Raw genomic sequence first — 23,116 nt, 5'->3', positions numbered from 1 at the left:
TCTCAGTCCTAAAATTTCTATTTCATTAGGGCAGGGTCTGAGGATTTGTATTTCTTACAAATTTCTAGGTGATGTTAATGTTGTTGTTTCAGAGAACAAGCTTTGAAAACCTAAAGCTTTAGAATAAACCAAAACCATTTATTAAAAACAAACAAACAAACAAAAATCCCATCACATCAAACACACTCTTCATCTGTCCTGAGTCTTAGGATGCACTGATCTGGGATGTAAAAATTATAAACAAACAAAAGGACAAATCCAAATGAATGACTCTAGTGACACCAATAAATTTTAAGAAGGATTTCATTGAGATATTAACTGACAAATAATTGAAAATAATTTTTGATAGACCACTATGTGATTTTTGGCATATAATTTTAAAAGAAGGTTAAAAAAATTGAGTAGCTTTGCAGAATAAAACTAGCATTTCCATTTAGTTAAGTAAGTTTTTTTCCATTTTAAAATCTATAAGAATAAAATAGGAATAGAATTGATGCTAAGCCATGACACATTCTAGTTTCATGGAAATGCGAATTGGGATAAACAGTCCTAATCATCTCATTGAGCTGTATTTTTAATAAAATGTTACAATTTGTGTAATGACTTTTCAAATTTTGTAAGAACATTGTGTTGTCTTGACCAATTTTATATCTGTAAATTACAATGATAACTCAATCCAGATTTTTAACTTTATACCTTTATGTTTATGTTCCTAAAATTAATTTTTCACTTCAAAGTACAAATTTTGATGTATATGTGTTGATAGCTTAATCAATAGAAGATTTTCAAGCACATAAATATATAATATTTAGATACAATTACATGGGGGAAGTGAAATTAAAAAACCAAGTCCAAAAATAAGAAAAACATAAAATATCTGACTGTTAAAAGATTATTTTTCTTCAGTTGTTTTTTAGATGGATAAGAATGGGAATCAAACTAGTATTGTATTTAGAGTCCTGCTGAATATATTTAAGAGTGATGTTACATGTTTACTTTAGAATGGCAATATTTATAATACGCCAAAAACAAAGTCCTTTATAATTGTTTTACTCTGTGATGAAAAACATTTTGGTTGACAATGTCAGATGTGATAGGAACGCAGTTTAAAGTTTTATTTTAAAGTAAATACTACCAAAATCATTTACAGCTTACAGCCTTAAGGCAATCAACTTTTAATCTTCAACAGGGATCATTTGATGGATTCAGACAGGACCATGAATTAAATTCCAATTAAAACCCAAGCTTTGCTTATTCTGTAAACATCTCAACAAAAACCATTCTTGTTCTTGTTTGGCATTTGCTCTTTCTAGTCCAGCTGGGATCCAAACACACAGAAATGAGTAATAATGGGAAAAGATTACACATTCTTGAATGACTCATTCAAAGAGCTTTATCAACTTTCTGTATAGACTTGTTTTAGAAAAGAATCATTTGGATAAATTTTGGTGTATTTAGCAAATGGGAACTGCAGCACAATTAAAAAAAAAAAGATGTACAAGTTGCATGAAACCATCACTGCAGGGCCTTTTTCTTCAGAAATCCTTTCACTGCATTTGTAATACTGCTGCCGCTGCTAAGTCACTTCAGTCGTGTCCGACTCTGCGCGACCCCATAAATGGGGGCCCACTGTCTCTGGGATTCTCCAGGCAAGAACACTGGAGTGGGTTGCCATTTCCTTCTCCAATGCATGAAAGTGAAAAGTGAAAGTGAAGTGGCTCAGTCGTGCCAGACTCTTAGCGACCCCATGGACTGCAGCCTACCAGGCTCCTCCATCCATGGGATTTTCCAGGCAAGAGTACTGGAGTGGGTTGCCATTGCCTTCTCCACATTTGTAATACTAGGAAACATTAAAAGAAACACAATAAAACATGTTGAAGCTATCATCGAGGCTTTAACCACTTGATAGTAACATCTTTTGCTTTTATCTAAGATATATTTCCTCTTGGAGATTTCTTTGCTTGGGAGACTCTCATGTATAGCCCATTCATGAAAGCAACTCTGCACTTTTTGGCAACCTATTATATTCTTTTCTGTCCGTTTCCAAACTCAGTAACTTAGGTTTGCATGATATATGCTTTCTGGACAATTAGCTCAAGGCTAATCCACTTCTTACTTTCTGTTCTGTAATTGAAAATTCACTTAAGATCAGCAAAGTTGCTATCACATCCAAATGATGTATTTCTCCCTATGGGGCTTCCCTGGTGGTGCAGTGGTAAAGCATCCACCTGCCAATGCAGGAGACACAAGTTTGATCCCTGAGTCAGGAGGATCCTCTGGGGAAAGAAATGGCAACCCACTCCAGTATTCTTGCCTGGAAAACTCCAGGGACAGAGGAGCCTGACTGGCTACAGTCCAGGGGGTTGCAGAGCAGAAAGGACTTAGCAACTGAACAACATTCCTCCCTATACAATCTCTCATATCTCTTCTATTTCAGCTACCCCATAAGACCACCTCTTCTTACACAGCTCCTTATGGTAGGGCACATTCTTCCCCTGATACACAACCTAGCTTTTAGAAATGAAGAGAAAACCACCTCTGGCTGATATTGAGTAGTGCCGAGTCTCCTTAAACTTCTCACTTTGTCCTAGTATTATAGGTAATGGAACATCTCATAGCCTCTATTCTTTGTACCTAGATCAATAAAAATTTATTTATAAACAACTAATAAGGGTGTATGTGTGCTTGTGTTCCATCACCCAGTCGTGTCTGACTCTTGTGACCCCATGGACTATAGCCTGCCAGGCTCCTCTGTCCATGAAATTCTCCAGGCAAGAATACTGGAGTGGGTTGCCATTTCCTCCTCCAAGGGATCTTCCCAACCCAGGAATCAAATCCATGTCTCTTGAGTCCCCTGCATTGGCACGGAGAGGTGGACCACTGTGCCACATACTTACACACTCCCTGGGGTAATTTCTCTTTAAAGGTCTGTATAGATATGATAGCACATTAAAAGGACAAGCTCAACAAGGCAAAGTATCTCTTCTGCGTCTAATCATGCCTTCCCATGTATTTTTGACATTCCAAGAAAGAAACCTCAGAATAATTTTCCACTCACCTTTGTCCTTTATGATATCTTCTATACACCTGCAGAATATACAATGGATTTGTTCTTTCACAGCATCAATAAATATATTGAATAGAACTGACTGTAACTCACATGAGATGCATTCAGTATAAAAAAACTTACATTGGCAGAAACCTGTGTAGCTTGCTCGCTGTAGAATCTCCAGGGCCTAGTCCAGTGCCTAATACATAGTAAGTATTTAGTAATAGTGAATGAAGAAAAATAAAGGGATGAATGAATATCTGGATGGATAGGAACTTGGTGTTTGTGACATCTTCTGATTGTTTTGTTAGATATGATCTTCTAGCCAGTAAATTAACCTCCTGAATGTTTAACAACTGAGAATATATTATTTTATATTTTTATTGAGAGTATCATGCTGGTTGTAAAGATGACATACATCCTCTACAAACAAGCTATGCAACTGGGGACAAATGACTTAAATTCTCTATGCTGTTCCCTCAGCAATCAGACAGGAACAGCCTCTCTCTTGGGCTTGTTGGGAGATGATGCGCATGAAACACTTGGCCTGGTTAATAGGAAGAATTGTGTAAGTGTGGCCTATCACTTTTCCTGTTGCATGTTTCTTTCATCTTTGAGATCAATGCCTAAGAATGCAGTTGTAAACATTATCAGAATTATCTCCAATTTTTGCAGGGACATTTATAATCATCTCTCTGCTAGCCACAAAATCATTTCATCCAAGCCAGCAGCTTGTATTCCATGATAGATCTAGAATGTAAAAATGTTGGTGCACATTAGGATTTAAAGTTATAAATATGTAAATAAATAAGTGTAAATATAAAAAAATGTAAATAACCAGACCAGTCACAGTATAGTAAAAGAAGGATTTTAGGTTTCTTTGGTGAAACAAAAGCAGGTATAAAAAAGTTACAAAGATTTTAGATTTTCATTCACAAAAAAAAAAAAACAATCATTCACATTTTACACTATACATGTTATAATATAAATACAGGAATGTATTATGTGCATTGTAATGAAAGAGGAAAAATAAAAACCTCATAGGTAGACACAGAGTTTTTCTGTGCTCTAGAACACCCAAAGGTTAATCACATTTAACACAGCAACCAAGGAAACTTGCCTAAAGACAGTGTGTATGATTGTGGCTACTGTGGCTCCTTCTAGTCAAAAGAGGATTTGAGAAAAAGAATCCCTGTTGGGTCTGCTCTTTTTCTATTTGCATTTTATTTATTATCTTGAGCTCTCAAGATCATTCTAAACTAAAATTAGGAAAAGACACCTAAATGCTTTCTTTCCATCACAGGGTTTCTTTAAACATTAAATTAAGCAGATAATAATTCAAAGTCATCTTTAGCAGTCATTTTATTCAAATTAAGGGGAGAAAATGGAGTGGGAAGAGATAGGGAGAAATTCCAACACATGCACTCCACCTAATAAGAAGCAATGCCCATACTATCTCTATATATGTGCTCCTTGCTTAGAATGGGCAAACACCATTTGCTGAAAGCTATACATTTTTCCACTCTTCTTTATAATAAAACACTTAATGCATTCTATCCATCACATTATTTAATCAGGGACAGAGTACCTAGATTATACGATTCCAAACTGTGAGGGGAGTATAAAGGCTAAAACCGAAAAATAACTACCAACTACGTCAATGTTCAGGTTTGAGGGGAAATAACATCCAATAAATTAAATCAGTATGGCTTACTTCATTTATTTATGTATGCTTCACAGCTGCAGCATTCATACATGAACATTCAAAACTTTATAAAAGATTAAAATGGTTATATATACAAAATTTCTTTCTTTGAATGTGTGTTGTTTTAACAAACCCCCTCCCTCCAGAACCCTAGGTCTATATCCATTTGAAATGTGTTGATCTGTAATCTTGCAAGTTAGTGTTATGAAAGCCATTAAAAAGGAGACCCAGTTGAGTTAATAATTAGCACTTTGACCCCTAGAAAATGCTCCTGGTCATAAAAAAGTCCTCCATTCAGGCCTTTCTTGTAAGTGAAAAAAAAAGGAACGCAGCAAAAAAATAAAAAATAAAATAAAGAGTTCCATGTTGCAGTCTCTAGTTTCATTGGGATCCCATTAGCCAGGCTTCAGCATCACATGGAAGCCAACTGTACCTGTGCTGGAGATGGGACAGTGACCTACAAAATTTTGTGTTTGTTAATTGTCCAGCAAAAACTGTCTTCAGCCTTGCTGACAAAGAGCAGGGAAAACCATTTCCAGCCTAAACAAACTACAAAAAGCAGTCGAACCAATGATTAAAGACCTCTAAGGCTCCGTAATCATCATTAAATATGCTTGAACTCAGTGTGACTTTTTATTTTATATACAGGATTAAAATCAACATTAAATCATCTTATTTACATTGCCATTGGTGCTGAAATGGAGCTTTTTAAATAGTACAGTAGGCTGGTATACATTATAAAATGGTCTGCACTGGAGGCGGATAGAAAACTAAAGAAATTAGGCTGGAAATGGTTCCACTCTGCTCTCATTTTCCTTTCTTTTGTTTGCTTTCTTTTTGAATGCCAATACTTTCATTTAAAATGTTTTGGGAGCACAGCAACCCAAAATGACTGGGCTGGATGGTGTTCCAAAAATCCAAACCAACTGATAATACTTCTCGAGGTGATAGGAAAGGCACAGGAAGTTAGGACTTTGGCTGAAATGATGAAAACATGTGTTTGCCATTTTAGGGATCAGCGCCTTGATTCTTGCCACCTTCGGCTCCAACGGTGATCATGTTTTGATGTATTTATTGAATTGTCCTTTGCTGATGAGGAATTTTTAAAATATTTCTGAGAATAAGTCCTTTGGTATGCAGATGCTACATGGAAGGAAAGAAAGAAAGAAAAGAAAACACAACAATATTACTTGCTCCATACCCTAAACTACCAATACCGTAGCCGTAAAATGAGGGTGTCTAGTACTTGTTATAGCATGGTTGTCCATTCTTTCTAAAGGACCACTTACGGTTCAGGCAGGTAATTTTAGGCATAGCCCATCTTCCATTTCCTAGGCAACGGATAGTTGGAAGGTGGCGTTGAATGAAACCATCTTTGCAGTGATATCTAATCAAGGAGTTGATTTCATAACGAGGTTTCATCTTTCCAAAGGTCTTGGCATTTTCTACAACAGGGGGCTGGCCGCAAGCAACTAAAGAAAAGTAAATTGGGTTATTTCCAAATAATCTAAATATTTCTATTAGTATGAGACACTTCTCTTTTTTCTTTCCTTCTTTATTTTACCCAATCAAGTACCTTCAGTAATCATTTAGATTAAGAAATTGAAAAATTTCAAGACAAAATGAAACACTGAGGCTTTGGGCCTGGTTTGAATCTCAGATTCTGTCATCTTGAATTGTGTGTGTGTGTGTTTTTTAAAGGAACCATAGGGCATATGGTTATACATTCATCTGTCTGTTTGGAAGAGCTACTTTTCTGAAAAAATTCCAAATTAAAAGGCATCTGTCTCATGTCACTTGTGGCCTGTTGGTTTTGTCTCTATCCCAGTGGTTTTATTTACCACTCACCTTCACTTCAAACAGGCTACCCTGGCAGCTTAGCTGGTAAAGAACATGACCACAATGTGGGAGACCTGGGTTCGATCCCTGGGTTGGGAAAACCCCCTGGAGAAGGGAAAGGCTACCTACTCCAGTATTCTGGCCTGGAGAATTCCATGGACTGTATAGTCCATAGGGTCGCAAAGAGTAGGACGCGACTGAGTGACTTTCACTTTCACTTTTCACTTCAAATAATAATAGATTTGTAACAATTAATTACTATTTCTACTTATCTGAAAAAATGTACAATGTATAATAACAATATAGCTCTAACATATGGACTTTTCAGTAAATAAAATATATCCAGGTTCAATTATGTTTATTTGCTCTTTCTGTCTTCTCTATGGAGACAGAGCAAGTCAGAACATAGTATTCATGCCTCAGTTTTGTAATTACCTTATATATATAAATTTCAACTCTTAAGAAAGGTAAGTAAAGGTAAATCTTAGAATATATAACCATCATTTTTAACCTACAATAAAAATTCTGAATAGCAACAAACTTAGTGATGGTAGAAATAGTAAAAAGGAAATAACAGTTAAAAAAAAAAAAAACTTGTAATTTTGAAATTCAAGAAGGTGGGAAAATTGATTCAACTGCATTTGTATTTATTTATAATTTTACTCATATTAGTGTACTTGCTTTAAAAATATACTAATTTAACTCTAGGTGATTGTGTTTTGCTATATAGCTCTAATAAAAATATAACTTAACTTCAATATAAGTTCCCTAAATGACATTTCCTACCCATAGTTTACTTTAAGAATACCATCATAAGGCCTACAAGGGTATGTCATAGTCTCTTATGAAATAATGCAAATTGTCAATGGGAGAATGGTTACCAGAAACCTTGGTACCAAGATGTTTAGATGTCAACATCCTAAAATAACCAGGCAAGAATACTAGCATGGATTGTCATGCCCTCCTCCAGGGGACCTTCCTGACTCAGGGATTGAGACCGTGTGTCTCTTACGTCTCCTGCATTGGCAGGCGGGTTCTTTACCACTAGTGCTACCTGGGAAGCCCATTAAAAGGTTGTGAATGTTAAATTTATTTACATATCCAGAAGGCTGTTTACAACCATATTCTTTTGCAGTGACAAACGTAGGTTTAACTTAAATATTTACCTCTTTAATTTACTTCTGCCTAACAACACAAGTTAGAAAGTATTGACCCCATAGCAAACAAAATTGTCTTTAATAAAACACAATCCAGGCATATTTTTTCATTCACGTAAGAAATTGTGTCTCAGATAGACATAACCTAAAAATAGTTTATAAAATCCTACTATCTAAAACTAAGAAATCAGAAGTATTTGTGCACATATTTCATTTTCACAAATTCCTAGAAGGTAAACTGAGAATTCTATAATATGTTATGTTCAATTAATAGTCTACACTATATATAGTTCAATGATAACCCCCATCTGCATATCTATACTTCTTTTATTGTAATATGGAAAGTCTATACTTGGGCCCAGACACCAGTAAGTACCAGATAGAATGAGATAGCAGTGATATAAATTAGATAACTCATACTTGATTCTGGCAAATTAAAAGTTATCTTTAAATTTGAGAGGAAAGCAATGTATAGATTTCTTCCAAAACTATAAATGAAGACTTATTTTGAAGTTAAAATAATTCAAGGAGTGTGGTATTGGCAAGAAAAGGCAAATAGACTAGAAATAGATCCACATATATATGCTGGATATTTGACAGAGCAACATGGCAGAGCAGTAGCAAAAAGGTGGGTTTTTTCATTTGGACAATTGGGTATTCATAAGGAAAAAGAAAGTATTTGCTTCCCTACCTCAGAGAGTCCATGGGAGATCAATTCTAGATGGTGCACATATATAAATGTAAAAGATAAAACTACAAAGCATTTAGCAAACAACATAGGATATCTTTCCAATGTTAAGGTAGGTAAGAATTTCTTAAGACACAAAAAGGCTTAAACCATAAAAGAAAACTCAACAAAATAAACAGCTCTATTCATTAAAAAATGCCATAGGGTTAAGACAAGCTACAAACTAGGAGTAGATATTTGCAACATACAATTATCAAGGGATTAGAAACTAGGACATTAAAAACAAAAACAAACAAACAAAAAAAACTCCTACAAATCAATATATATAAGAGAAGCAAACAATCTTTCAAAATAAGCAATAGAAATGAGCAGATAGCTTACAAAAGAGCTATACATATATGAAAAGACTTCTAAAAAGAATCATCCAAGACAATGCAAGTTAAATCAGAAGAGATAACATTTTATACCCACCAGACTGGCAAAAATTTCAAAGTCCGATAAGATCAAATGTTGGAGAAGATGTGGAGTAACAGGACCCCTCACACATTGCTGGTGGGAGTGCAAACTGGTACAACCACTTTGGAAAATAATTTGGCATTTTCTAGTAAATTTGATGGTATATATATCCTATGACTCAGCAGTTCACTCCTGGAGAAACACCCTATGGAAACTTGCAGAGATCTACCATAAACAAGTTCAAGAATATGCATAGTGACATTGTTTATAACTGCAAAAACACTGAATATAACCCAAATGTCCACTTGTAGAACTGATAAATAAAATGTTATATAGTCACACAATGTAATACTACACAGCAGCAACAATGAAGAAATACAGCTACATGCATGGATGACGTGGATTAATCTGACAAACACAATGCTGAACAAAAAGAGCAAGGCACAAAACACAAACTTAAAGTTCAAAAATGTGCAGAACTAAATAATTTGCTTACAGATACAAGCATAAGTGATCATTTTAAAGAGAAAAGTAAGGGAATTAAGTTATTATCTGTGGCTGGATTTGGAGATAAATGGATGGGATTGGAAAAAACCTGCATAACACTCCAAAGATGCATGAATGGCATGTACTGAGGTTTGTTTTTTTTAATATGTCTTTTGTAAATAATATAATTCTTCTTTGTAATTAATTAAAACTACCTAGGTCTGTAAAGATGTATAAATTATCTGTAAAGAGAAATGAGTCTATATAGACATTTATAAAATTCATAAAATTCCCCAGGGTAAAGATTAACAAAGAATTAAGTTTACATAAATAAAAATCAGACAGTAGGGAGATAAAATATATGAATTGTTTTGTTTTGGTTTCTTCCTCCTTTAGTGAGGTAGACCTAATGTTTTGTAAATCTTTCCCCATTGGGAAATGTATACCATGATGCTGCTTTTGTGAATCCTTTTTAGATATAGGCCTGTGGTTTTCAACCGGGGGCAGTTTTCTTCCTCTTCCCGCTTCCCCAGGGATAGTTGGCAATGGCTAGAGATGTGGATGGCTGTCACAAAGCAGAGGAGGGGGATGTAGAGTTGGTGAGAATGCCTCTGGCATTCAGTGCATAGAGGGAAGTGTTGCGTGTTCAGTTGATTAGTTGTATCAGACTGTTTGTGATCCCATGAGCTATAGCCCACCAGGCTCCTCTGTCCGTGGGATTTTCCAGGCAAGAATAACTGGAGTGGGTTGCCACTCCCTCTTCCAGGGGATATACCTGACCCAGGGAGCGAACCCATGTCTCTTGCATCTCCTGCACTGGCAGGTGGATTCTTTACCACTGAGCCACCCGGGAGACCATAGAGGGCAGAGATGATGCTAAACATTCTGCAAGGCACAGAACAGCCCCCCACAACTAAGGACTGTCTAGTACAAAATGTCAATAATGCTGCTGTAATATACCCTAGTATGGGAAAAAATAACACTGGAAATAAAAGAATGTTTGGGTCATAAACTGAAAAGTATGACTCCAGGGGCATTTGGATATCTAAGAAGGCAAACATGACATTTGGATAAAGACAGACAGTTCATTAAGGACTTCTTACACTAGGGAACAACAGGGAAACAGCAGGGAAAACAGCTGTTTTCACAAGCTTAATGGCATAAATGCTAAAGTAACATACATAGTCAGGAAAGCTGCTCACAAAGAAAGGATATTCAGAATAAATTCTATTTTAGAAAAGGGAATAGCAGAGTGAAGTAATCACAGATAACAGCTGAGTTTCAACTCAGCTTTGTGTAAATTACTGTTCTCTGTCTTTTAATAGAATTTTTCACTGGTGTTTAAGTCTTTTCTAAAATATCTATAGAGAATATATTTTTAGTTTTATTATTTTTATATTAAAAAATAAGTCAAATGGATTTTATATTTTGCATTTGTACTTTGTACTCTTAATTGAGGTGGGTAAAATCTGGGTCTAGAAGTTAAATATGCGTGTCCTAACACCATTATCAATTGTAACCAGGTTTAAAAATTGTGATGCAATTCTTGTTTTTTTCAAGGAAGAAGTCTACGTAGTGTGGCTTAGAATTCAAACATATTGGTCAATGATAAATACTGAAAAATCAGCTGTCTTAATTTTATCTGTTAATGTCAGCTATGCAATTCTCCTCATTCTAGAATTTACATTATAAATGTTTTTGTTTTTGTTTTAACATTTCTTGAAAATAGTCATAATAGATATAGGGATGGTATTTTTGTTCTGTGGTTTATGAGTATAGATTGAGCTTCTAAGGGACTGACTGAAAAACTCAAATGCCTATAAAGACCAGGAGCTTAACCAAAAAGGAGGGAAAGTCTGAATGAGGACCGCAATGAGGTGGGGACCACAGTCCCCACCAAGGCAGGGCAGTGTTTTTTAGTTTTGCAGTACTTTAAGCCACTGATAAATTTGAACATGAGCCAAATGGCACTAAGTGGTCTTTTTTATTTGTAAGAAAAAAATAATTCACATTATCTTATGGTATATCCCAGTTTTTAATTTTTGACAACTAATTTTTTTAATGCTTTCCTCATCAAAATTAACAGATCTGTGGGCCCTTGGGATGACAGTTGTTTTTCTTAAAAATACTGACAGGCTTTTTTTTTTTTTTTTTTTTTTGCATAAATGCTACATTATTATCTTAAGCACTTGACATCTAAAATGAAGACATTTCTGAAAACAAACTTTTCAATTATATTGAGAAAGTAAACTGTTCCAGAGCAATAAGGATGCTGTATATGACATCCAGCTTATGTCTTAAAGAATGATGTTTATTCTTCCTGAATTTACTTGATAACTGAACTGCAGATTAAGTATAAATTATTGATGGGTTAATCATTACCTGTTCCTTTCTTGCAGGTGTAGGTGAGATGGTAATTGCAGGGAACGTCATTCCACTGGCCATTCTCATGCCATATAATCACAACACAATCTTCTCCAGTAGAAAAGAAGCTGTCTGGTTGGTTTGGCCTCCAGTTCTCATATTGCTGTAAAAATGCAGGGAAAGGTAACTGTTGAAGCATACTATAAAAGTGATGGCTCCATTACAGCACAATTGAATTAGAACGGGCTCAGAAATTCCTGTTGAACAATTTAGCTCAAATAATTTTGGTGGTAAAGATTTTAACACTTTGAGTGGAAAATATGTGTTATCTCGAAGTCTCTCTTCAAGAAATATGGATATTTTTTCCTTTGACAATGAGATATATCTAGGGAATTTGGTGCTATTAATAGTACTTTCCAGTGGTGCTAGTGGTAAAGAACTCCCCTGCCAATATAGGAGACAAGAGATGCGGGTTTGATCCCTGGGTCAAGAAGATCCCCTGGAGGAAGGCTTAGCAACCCACTCCAGTATTCTTGCCTGGAGGATCCCACAGACAGAGGAGCCTGGCAGTCTACTGTCCACAGTGTCGCAAAGAGTCGGACACAACTGAAATGATTTAGTGTGCACGTGTGTATCCTAGGTTTCTAAATATGAAATCAATGCTCACTTTAAGAATTTTAACCATGGCATTATTGTTAATTGTAACAGCATTAATGGCAGTGCAACAACTAGAGAGAAAAATCATAAACTCGGCACTCCAATCTACATACTTTCTCCCAGACCCTACGTGTACATATACTTTTATATAGTTGTAATTATAGTGGAGTAAAAGGTTCAGTCCTTCATTTATATTTTTATCGCTATAAAGTAACTTTCTTTGTTTTATTGAATTAAATTGTTTTATCCGAATTCTTTGATATATTGATATATATGTAAATTGCTATATTTGCTATATTTGTTTTTTATTTATCCAATATACCTATGCCCATCATTTTACATTAAACTTCCCTGAGTAATTCTGCTTTAGATATGATTCTCATGTGCACCATACAGTTGTGTTTTGCTTTATGATCCGATCTGCAAGTTTTTTTAATAGGAACATTTATCACATTTTTATATATTGATATACAAGGTAATGCTTTTAAAATACATCTTACTAAAAATGTTTCTTTAATGAATGTTCAGATAATTAAAAAGAATTTTATTGATCTGATGTTTTTCTACTGGTTGCCTTTATATTTATATCTTTAGATAATTCCTATTGATTCTCTAGTTTGAGCAATGACATGTAACCCGAAATATCTTTTGCCTTCCACTAGTTTCACTTTTCACTTTCATGCATTGGAGGAGGAAATGGCAACCCACTCCAGTATTCTTGCCTGGAGAATCCCAGGGACAGGGAGCCTGGTGGGCTACTGTCTATGGGGTCGCAGAGAGTCAGACACAACTGAAGCGACTTAGCAGCAGCAGCAGCAGCAGCAGTGATACTTGGAACATGGAACAACAGACTGGTTCCAAATTGGGAAAAGGAGTACTTCAAGGCTATATATTGTCACCCTGCTTATTTAACTTATATGCAGAGTGCATCATGAGAAATGCCAGACTGGATGAAGCACAAGCTGGAATCAAGATTGATGGGAAAAAAATCAATAACCTTAGATATGCAAATGACATCACTCTTTTGGCAGAAAGCAAAAAACTAAGAGCCTCTTGATGAAAGTGAAAGAAGAGAGTGAAAAAGTTGGCTTAAAGCTGAACATTCAAAAAACTAAGATCATGGCATCCAGTCCCATCACTTCATGGCAAATAGATGAGGAAACAATGGAAACAGTGACAGACTTTATTTTGGGGGGCTCCAAAATCACTGCAAATGGTGACTGCAGCCATGAAATTAAAAGATGCTTGCTCCTTGGAAGAGAAGCTATGACCAACCTAGACAGCATCGACATTACTTTGCCAACAAAGGTCTGTCTAGTCAAGGCTATGGTTTTTCCAGTAGTCATGAATGGATGTGAGAATTGGACTAAAAGAAAATTGAGTGCCAAAGAATTGATGCTTTTGAACTGTGGTGTTGGAGGAGATTCCTCAGAGTCCTTTGGAATGAATACAAGGAGATCAAACCAGTCAATGCTAAAGGAAATTAATTCTGAATATTCATTGGAAGGACTGGTGCTGAAGCTGAAACTCCAGCACTTTGGCCACCTGATGCGAAGAACTGACTCATTGGAAAAGACCCTGATGCTGGGAAAAATTGGAGGTAGAAGGAGAAGGGGACGACGGAGGATGAGATTGTTGAATGGCAACCTGTCCAGTTGGTGATGGACAGGGAAGCCTAGCATGCTGCAGACCATGGGGTCGCAAAGGGTCAAACACAACTGAGCCACTAAACTGAACTGAACTGAACAGTGATACTTGCCTTTTATTTTAGCACCAATAATAGATGAAACCCTATTCTAGGTACCTGGTATGCATTATTTCTTACAATGATCCAGCAAGACTGGGAATAACTTGGACCTTAGAAATGTTAAACACCCAGAACTTTTCAGTTTACATTCAATTTTTTGTCACCTTAAAATTCAGCCTCCATATCAAGCAACAATTACATGAAAAACATAGTCCTTATGCCTATTCAAAAGTAACAAACTTTAGTGAGATGAAAATAATATTGGATGCTAAAACTGAAACTCCAGTTCTTTGGCCACCTCATGCGAAGAGTTGACTCATTGGAAAAGACTCTGATGCTGGGAGGGACTGAGGGCAGGAGGAGAAGGGGATGACAGAGGATGAGATGGCTGGATGGCATCATCGACTCGATGGACAAGTTTGAGTGAACTCCGGGAGTTGGTGATGGACAGGGAGGCCTGGCGTGCTGCGATTCATGAGGTCGCAAAGAGTCGGACACGACTGAGTGACTGAACTGAACTGAACTGATAAATAAGAAAGCAGTTTCCCAGCTTCTAGACTCTTAACTAGAATGTGTTACGGGACAAGTTTGTTCAGGGTCTGTCTAACTCAACTTGGGTACTGCTTTCCCAATATGCTTTGCTTACTGTCAGCTTTTACAACACATCTAATGTTGACTAGACTGGTAGAGACACATTTCCTTCATCTGAAAGGAATATAGGTTCAGATTTATGGGACAACGGTAAATATGATATCTCTCTGGGCATACAAATTTATTCATCTTTTCTTGAATTATATTTAAAATTAATTTCTAGTGGTAAAGAATCTGCCTACCAATGCAGGAGACGTAAAAGAGGCAGGTTTGATCCCTGGGTCTGGAGGATCCCCTGGAGAAGGGCATGGCAACTCACTCCAGTATTCTTGCCTGGAGAATCCCATGGACAGAGGAGCCTGGCAGACTACAGTCCATTGGGTTGCAAACAGTCAGACACGACTGAAGCGACTTAGCATGCATGCACTTTGAATTACATTTAAAATAAGTTTGTGTGTAGAAAACAAACTTATGGTTACCAAGGGGAGAAGAAAGGAGGGAGAGATAAATTGAGAGGTTGGGATTGATATATATATATATAAAATAGATAATTATACATAAAATAGATAACTAATAAGGACCTACTGTATGGCTCAGGAAACTCGACTCAATACTCTGTAATGACCTCTATGGGTAAACAGTCTTAAAAAGAGCATGTGTGTATATATATATAAAATGGATTCACTTTGCTGTACAGCAGAAACTAACAACATTGTAAATCAACTATACTCCAATAAAAATTTTCAAAAAGGGGGAAAAATAAGTCTGTGGTTGCAACAATGAATTAGATTCTATCTGAAAAAAGAGAAGAAAGAACTGAATATGACTGAAGGCAATTGTTCCTAATTCAGAGCATGCCAAGAGGTGGTCCTGCTAGTTATTTCCAAAAGTAATATGGCTATTTTTATGTTTTAAGAAAACGTATAGTAAATTTACTAGAAAATGGTTCTAATTTTCCTTTCTCCTCAGAAATGTTAAAAAATGTGGTTTTTAAAACTTTAAAATATAGTGAAACAACCTAGATCTTTGAAAAATAACTTGTGAGATGAAGACCTTAAGTTTGAAAGGTAGAAAATTAAGAGATCTTCTACTTTTCCTTCAATCTGTTTGCTTAACTTTGCTTTGAAATACACCTCAATCATGTGAAAATTAAGGTAGGAGACAAGAGACCTCTGCTATGTAAAGAAGAGTCTCTGAAAAGTGATACAACTGCAAAGAATTAAGGGGAGGTTAGTAAAGATTTTTTTCCCCCATAGCACAGAATTAAGGATGTTTTTACTGCTCTTGTGGAAATCCAGAAATTACATGGATTTAAATGCATTCTCTTAGCCTGGAGGGTAGCACTGAGTTACCCACTAGGTGACCCTTGGAAAGATGCTTGGAGGACCATAGACACCAAGCCACTCTGCCTGCCAGGTTTTCCTGCAACAAGGAGCTGACATTTGATCTGACCTGGGTTTCGAATTACTTCTTTATTTTCCTTTCCTTATTATCTCTTACCCTCTGCCCACCAAGCCTGTCTTTTTTTTTTTTTTTAGCTATCCTCCTTTAATAGATAATGGAAAAGGAAATGGAGCAACATTGCAGATAGAAATGTCACATTCGTCCTGCTGCTGTATAACTAAACTGTCTTTAATAGATGAATTAAAGCAGGATAAAATTAAAAATTAATACGTAAAAGAATAAGAATCACCTAAAACTAATAAAGATCTACATTTAATACTTTTATGGTGAAAGATTCCAGAGTTCCCATATACTTAACTTGGAGCTCAATATTTTCTAGTTTACTTTCTTAACCTCTTCCAGGAAACCAGTGAAAACTTCCCAGCATCCCGACACCATGTGTATACTGTGCAACGCTCCCCTCTCGTCCCTCCCATACTGTTCATCTCCCTTCCTCATAACACTGATTACTGTCTAACATCCTATGCATCTTATTTACTTATTGCATTTTTTTCTCCTTAGCAGAGTGTAAGCTCATTAAGGACAGGAATTTGGGTTTCTTTTGTTTACTCCTGTATCCTCAGGAGCTATGCCTGGCCCCTGATTGAAGATGTTGTTTGCCCCCAGTAAACTGTAAGCAAGACAATCACAAAGTCAGCAGAGTTAAATAACCGTTGTGGGAAACAGTTGGCAATATACATCAAGAGTCTTAAAAAGTTCTCACCATTGGACCTCGTAATTCTACTTTTAAAGAGCTATCCTAAAAAATAACCAGAGGTGTGAACATTTTATCTAAAATATTACTTAAACTGGTAGTAAGTGGGAAAAATATATAGAGCAAACATATATTCAATAAATCTTGGGTACAGCCAGACAAATGGGATATTATATAAGCATTAAATATCTTGTTATTGAGGACTATACAGAAGATGGAAGATACTAAAAGAAGTATTAAGTTAAAAATCAAAGTACTAAAAATGTACAATGATCTAAATTTTGCACATACTCTCAGATGTAGCTGTGTGTATGTGTGCATATAAAGGATCAAAAAAATGTGATCAAATGTCATATATAAAGTTTATACCCAGTGAAATGAGATTAAGATAATATTTTATTCTACATATTCTTACAGGTTTGACAACTTGCCTTGAGTGAGCATGAATTACTTCTGTAATTAGTAAAAGTGAACAGTATAAAATGATCTATGCAGTGATCAGAAAGAACTTACTGATTTCTCAGCTACCCCTTTTTTAATCTAACCTCAACAAATACCATTTCAAGTCATCCAAGTCCCTTAACTGCCATGCATTTTGCAGCTGACATTTCCTCCTGATCTGAACAATAACCATCTCATTTTCACACTGAAATGAGATTCTGATTCCATGCCACCAAAGTAATTCTCAGGCCTTAAGCTGCCCAGACTCAGACCTCTGGTAAAAGATTTAATTGTTTTGGGTGGGAATTGCATTTGGCTCACAACAGTGATTTAAAACCCATGTTCTGTGTTGTTGCTTGGCAGAACTGTGGCTTAATGGTGCAGGACCAAATTTTAAGTCTGTGGTTTTTACAAGAATGTCTGATAGCCACAGGCATGTCACACTATTACCTCATATCTGATTGCTCCATTGTGCACATTTATTTTGGCTTGGATGCTTTGATTTTGCTTCGTGTTACTGCCAAACTGACTTAGCAAAGGAAACTCAGTTTTCTGAACAACTTTCTTTGTATCCTTCTGAATTCTTTATAGCCTTATTTAATATCATTTGTAGGGAGAAAGAGTAAGAAAAATAAATCATTGATTTTAGGTTTAATAATGTATTTTTTTTTTCACTAAAGCTAAATGTGAGGAAATTAGTTCTGAGTTATAAGAATGTAACCGAGCCTTGTTCATACAGACCATGTCTCATACATACAGAAGTGTAGACTCTTGGATCAAGCAGAGAAAAATTCTCTACTTTCATTTGGATTATCTTTTCCTCACTAGGATTATAAGCCAACATCCTGGGTGATCCAGCCCAGATCGACCCTCTTCTAGGACTGGATGGACAAACTAAGAATTATCTCAAAACATCAGCATGGTTTGGGGAGAATTCATCTTAACATCGCTAACAGAAATAAATGCTGACCAGACCTCAGCCCGTTTCTGTCTCAGAGACTCATGTTCACCATTCTAAACCTTGAACTCTTGTTTGTTCCCCTAGAGACCAGAATTAGATCAATATCGTGTCTGAAAAGAAACCCTTACATTACTTTGCATTTTTGTTCTCTTCTGATGGCAGAGGAAATTATGACACAAAAGTCACACAGTTGATGGAAAGCCAGATCAGATGTAAACTTTTCTACATGTTCTGTAATAGACTTGCATTTTATAACAGATAATTATTTAAACCTTGTATGAACTGCTTAATGCTCTATACTGTATGAAAAAGTTACTTTAGAGTCCCAATTAAATGATCACCTCTACACATCTGTACAAAAAGAAAATGTGCCCCCAAAGACAACCATTTCAATTAAATTTAATTGATTAACTTTTCAGTTACTGTTTTCTCTTTCTTTTCCCCTCAATCAGATTCAAGCAAGTTAGCTGCCAAAAACATAAAATGATTCTAAAAATCCTGGCCCAAATCCAAGCGTTACATACCATTCTCTCAAATGAAAATTGTCTCCACAACCAGAGAATTCGTTCTGAATCAATCCTAATATTGATTGAAGCTATTCACCACAATCTATCAAATTTTACAAATGCTTAGATTATTTGTTTCCAAATAATCTGTATCTTACTGTCAAAATTTTATTCCTGTCTTAAATGAACATAAAAGCAGAGAATTACCCTGCAGGTCTCCTGGAGCACATGGAACTCCCCTGCCTGCAAACATTCTCCACCCTTGGAGAGTGAATTCAGTTCCATGGATCTAAGATGAACTTGACTTAGTTCTCTCAAGCAGAGTGGCTGAAGAGTTATTCTTTCCTCCCCAGCTCTTTGAAAGTTTCCATCTTGATTCACTCAACATACTGGAAGGGAAAATGTATGTATTGTGTTTTGGGATGGGGGTAGAATCTCTGCTTTTGAAAGTTATCAGCAACCTACTAAACTCAGTCAGGGTTTACATCCTTTCAAGGTGACTCTGATTGTATACTGTCTTGGAGTCTGAACTGTCATTCAAAGATACCAGCCGACTTTTATCTTTAAAATACACACCACCATGATCAATGGCCCTGAAATCTCAGCAGATAACTAGCATCACAAGCATGAACAAAATAAACTGAGGATAAAACTGTAATGTAAGTAATTGACTTTTTCCTTAAGTAAAGATAGATCACTGTCTTTTTTCTAAGGTTAAAAAGCATGATTTCATAGACTCACAAACACAGAAGGGAAACTTATGGCTACTCAAGGGAAAAGGTAGAGAGAAATAAATTAGGACTTTAGGATTAAAAGATATACACTACTATAACTAAAATAGATAAACAGCAAGAAAGACCTACTGTATATAGCACAGGGAACCACATTAAATATCTTATAAGAACCTATAATGGAAAAGAATACACACACACATACATATAACTGAATTACTTTGCTATATACCTGAAACTAACACAACGTTGTGTATCCACTATACTTCAATTTTTCAAAAAGCATTATTTCATTAATAGACAAGGTTTAGAAATAAATCAGGTATTTTGCTTTGCTTTACAGAAGGAGTTAGCTTGGTTCAGCTTTGAGCACTGCTTTCCGTTCAAGAAAGGAAACATAGCATCCAGTATTAGTCAGTTACTTCTGTGACAGGCACGTCCCAGCTGGTCCTTTATATGATACATATATAAACAGATCAATTTATGAGGAAACAGGCAAGCAGCTGGATGGTGAAAAGAAAAGGCTGGATCAAGGAAGGTTCTTGAACTGTGGAATGACTTACTCTCATCCTCACATGCAACATTCCAAAACAGTCTTTGTTCTTAGCCCACCAGGCTCTTCTGTCCATGGAATTCTCCAGGCAAGAATACTGGAGTGGGTTGCCATTTCCTTCTCTAGTGGATCTTCCCAACCCAAGGATTGAACCCAGATCTCCTGCCCTGCAGGCAGATTCTTTACTGTCTGAGCCACTAGAGAAGACTTTGTCTAGGAAATCTTTTGTCTTTAAAGGCTAATGCCAATTCAAAAATCAAAACCCTGAAGATAACAAGGTCATGCTTCAACCTCTAGTAGAGAAAGAATTCCTGGAACATGAAAGAGCTTTGTTTTTAAATCCCTTTTATCCGCATCTTAAAGCTAAGACATTCTCAAAGCAATGGACCTTATCAAAACTTGGTTGATAACTAGCCCTTCTTCATAATATTTGACCCATTTCAAATTCTTTTCATTGAGATTTTACGATTTTTTAATTTGGTCAAATAACCACAAAGAACAATTGATGGAAACAAATTAGTTCTGCTAAAGGATCAGAATCTCTTGGTTTCTTTTCTTCTCTAATGAAATAAAAAAAATTTTTTTTCACACACTAAATGAAATTAAAGTTCATCTTTCTGTGACACAAATTTGACATTTACTACCATCTCTCTCTCTCTCTCTCTCTCTCTCTCTCTCTCTCACACACACACACACACACATATTCACCCCTACAAGTACAGTATTTCTTGGCCTCAGGGAAGGCAATATCTAGGCTAGACCTTTGGGAGTGCCCCTGTTCATGCAGACCTGTGCAGTGGATAGGTTCCCACTATAAAGATGATACAGAAATACCAAAATGGTTAAAATGACTAGCAGAATCAACAGCAGCAGACTCCTTGAGATGGGAAAACAGAGCTGTCCTTTGGACAAACTTGTTAGCTAACTAAACAATCTTTACACACTAGTCCCTGGGTAGAGTTTGAATTTGTGCTTGAGCAAAAAGTACAAACTGTTTCATGTCATGGATCTTGAGGCTCTCTCGTATCATCAGTTCAGTTCAGTCACTCAGTCACGTCCTACTCTTTGCAACCCCATGAACTGCAGCATGCCAGGCCTCCCTGTTCATCACCGACTCCCAGAGTTTACTCAAACTCATGCCCATCGAGTCGGTGATGCCATCCAACCATCTCATCCTCTGTCATCCCTTTCTCCTCTCGTCTTCAATCTTTCCCAGCATCACGGTATTTTCAAATGAGCCAGTTCTTCACAATACGTGGCCAAAGTACTGGAGTTTCAGCTTCAGCATCAGTCCTTCTAATGAACAGTCAGGACTAATTTCCTTTAGGATGGACTGGTTGGATCTCCTTGATGTCCAAGGGACTCTCAAGAGTCTTCTCCAACACCACAGTTCAAAAGCATCAATTCTTTGGCACTCAGCTTTCTTTATAATCTTTCACATCCATACAGGACTACTGGAAAACCATAGCTTTGACTAGACAGGCCTTTGTTGGCAAAGTAATGTCTCTGCTTTTGAATATGCTGCCTAGGTTGTTCATTACTTTTCTTCCAAGGAGTAAGCGTCTTTTAATTTCATGGCTGCAGTCACCATCTGCAGCTATTTTGGAGCCCAAAATTTCTCATGTATATCTGAACTGCAAATCTTGAATCTGCGTCTGCCAAGGGCCTCCTCTGTCACTGACCTTGACCTACACACATATTTATCTACAGTTTTTCAGCTTCGATTGAGTTAGACTGAATCTTTTGTTCTTTAAAATTCATTGGAATTTAGATTAATGGCTTTGTGTTTTAGAACTACTTTAGCTTTTGCCAAGTATGTTTAAACAATTAATCACATACATTCCATTGATAAAAACCACTCTTGACATTTGTCCAGTAAAGTCATTCTATGATATAATATATTATTGTAATTGTTGGGAGAATTTATTAAGGCTTCAAGTTATAATTTGGAGTGGTTTTTTTTTTTCCCCGTGAACAATCCAGTCTCTACTTTCTACCTAGTCTCCCTTTCCCCAAACACTGCTGATTTAATTCACTGTAAAAAAATTTTCATAAGAAAACCAAAAATATCCTCTAGGTTCACACGCCAAGGGAACCAGCCAAGGAAAACTTTCCGCTGTTATTACTGTGTATAAAGTGAAGATACGGGAAAGACTGGTCCTAATATTTGCCTCAGTTGCTAGGATTTCACTAAGCATGTGACTTCATGTGTTAGCTTCAATTGTATTTGAAAAATCATCTCATATCACATGTAACTTTCAAGTTCACAATATAATGCAATTCATACTAGAATTTTAAAACCTAAAGCTATAGGGACTTAACTCACAGAGAATATTACTCCTGCAGGAACCTAAGCGCAGTTCTGGAAATATGAAGTTTTGAAATGCAAAATACTATCTGGCCACTAGGTGGTGATATCCATCCATCATTATATTTTGAATTACCAACTAAGTCACAGTTAAAACAATGTAGAATCCCCCCAAAACTATGGGGGGAAAAAAAGATTAAAATTATCTGTGTTATGTCCTTTCAGTTTTGTGAGGAAAAGTAAGAAGAGAACACTTTTCTAAAAAATAGACCTCAACTAAACAGTAAGTACCAATCCCATTACATTCTATTTGGCTACAGGCCAATGTAGCTACAATCTAAACTTTCTACTTGATAAAAACATCCAACTACAATAGTTTATTTTTACTATTTGGCCTTTTAAAATTATCAGATGACTTACATCAATGGTGAAACTGCATCAGAAACAAGCCAAATCTATAATAGCCACCTAAAATCCTTAGAACAGGGCAGATCAAAAATAAGCACCTATAGAGGAGAGTGAAAAGGTTGGCTTAAAACTCAATATTCAAAAAACTAAGATCATGGCATCTGGTTCCATCACTTCATGGGAAACAGATGAAGAAAAAGTAGAAATGGTGATAGATTTTATTTTCTTGGGCCCCAAAATCACTGCAGACCATGACTACAGCCACAAAATTAAAAGACAATTTGCCCCTTGGAAGAAAAGCTATGACAAAC

At 36.2% G+C, this 23,116-nt stretch overlaps 1 protein-coding gene across 2 annotated transcripts in view; it reads right to left on the bottom strand.

Moving 5' to 3' along the window:
- Positions 1-4,331: 4,331 nt before the first annotated feature.
- The window catches only part of VCAN (versican), a 119,800-nt gene continuing 101,015 nt past the window's right edge, over positions 4,332-23,116 (bottom strand). For both annotated transcript variants that reach the window (XM_052642748.1, XM_052642749.1), the window contains 3 exons: positions 11,763-11,907; positions 6,044-6,226; positions 4,332-5,897 (listed from right to left, as the gene is read on the bottom strand). In XM_052642748.1, the coding sequence (XP_052498708.1) occupies positions 5,770-5,897; positions 6,044-6,226; positions 11,763-11,907 (456 nt within the window). In that variant the 3' untranslated portion in view covers positions 4,332-5,769. The remainder of the gene's footprint in view (positions 5,898-6,043; positions 6,227-11,762; positions 11,908-23,116) is intronic.

The sequence above is a fragment of the Budorcas taxicolor genome, chromosome 7 (assembly GCF_023091745.1).
Source record: "Budorcas taxicolor isolate Tak-1 chromosome 7, Takin1.1, whole genome shotgun sequence".
Classification (NCBI taxonomy): domain Eukaryota; kingdom Metazoa; phylum Chordata; class Mammalia; order Artiodactyla; family Bovidae; genus Budorcas; species Budorcas taxicolor.
The sequence above is the reverse complement of the archived record's forward strand: the minus strand, read 5'-3'. Positions and strand labels throughout refer to the sequence as shown.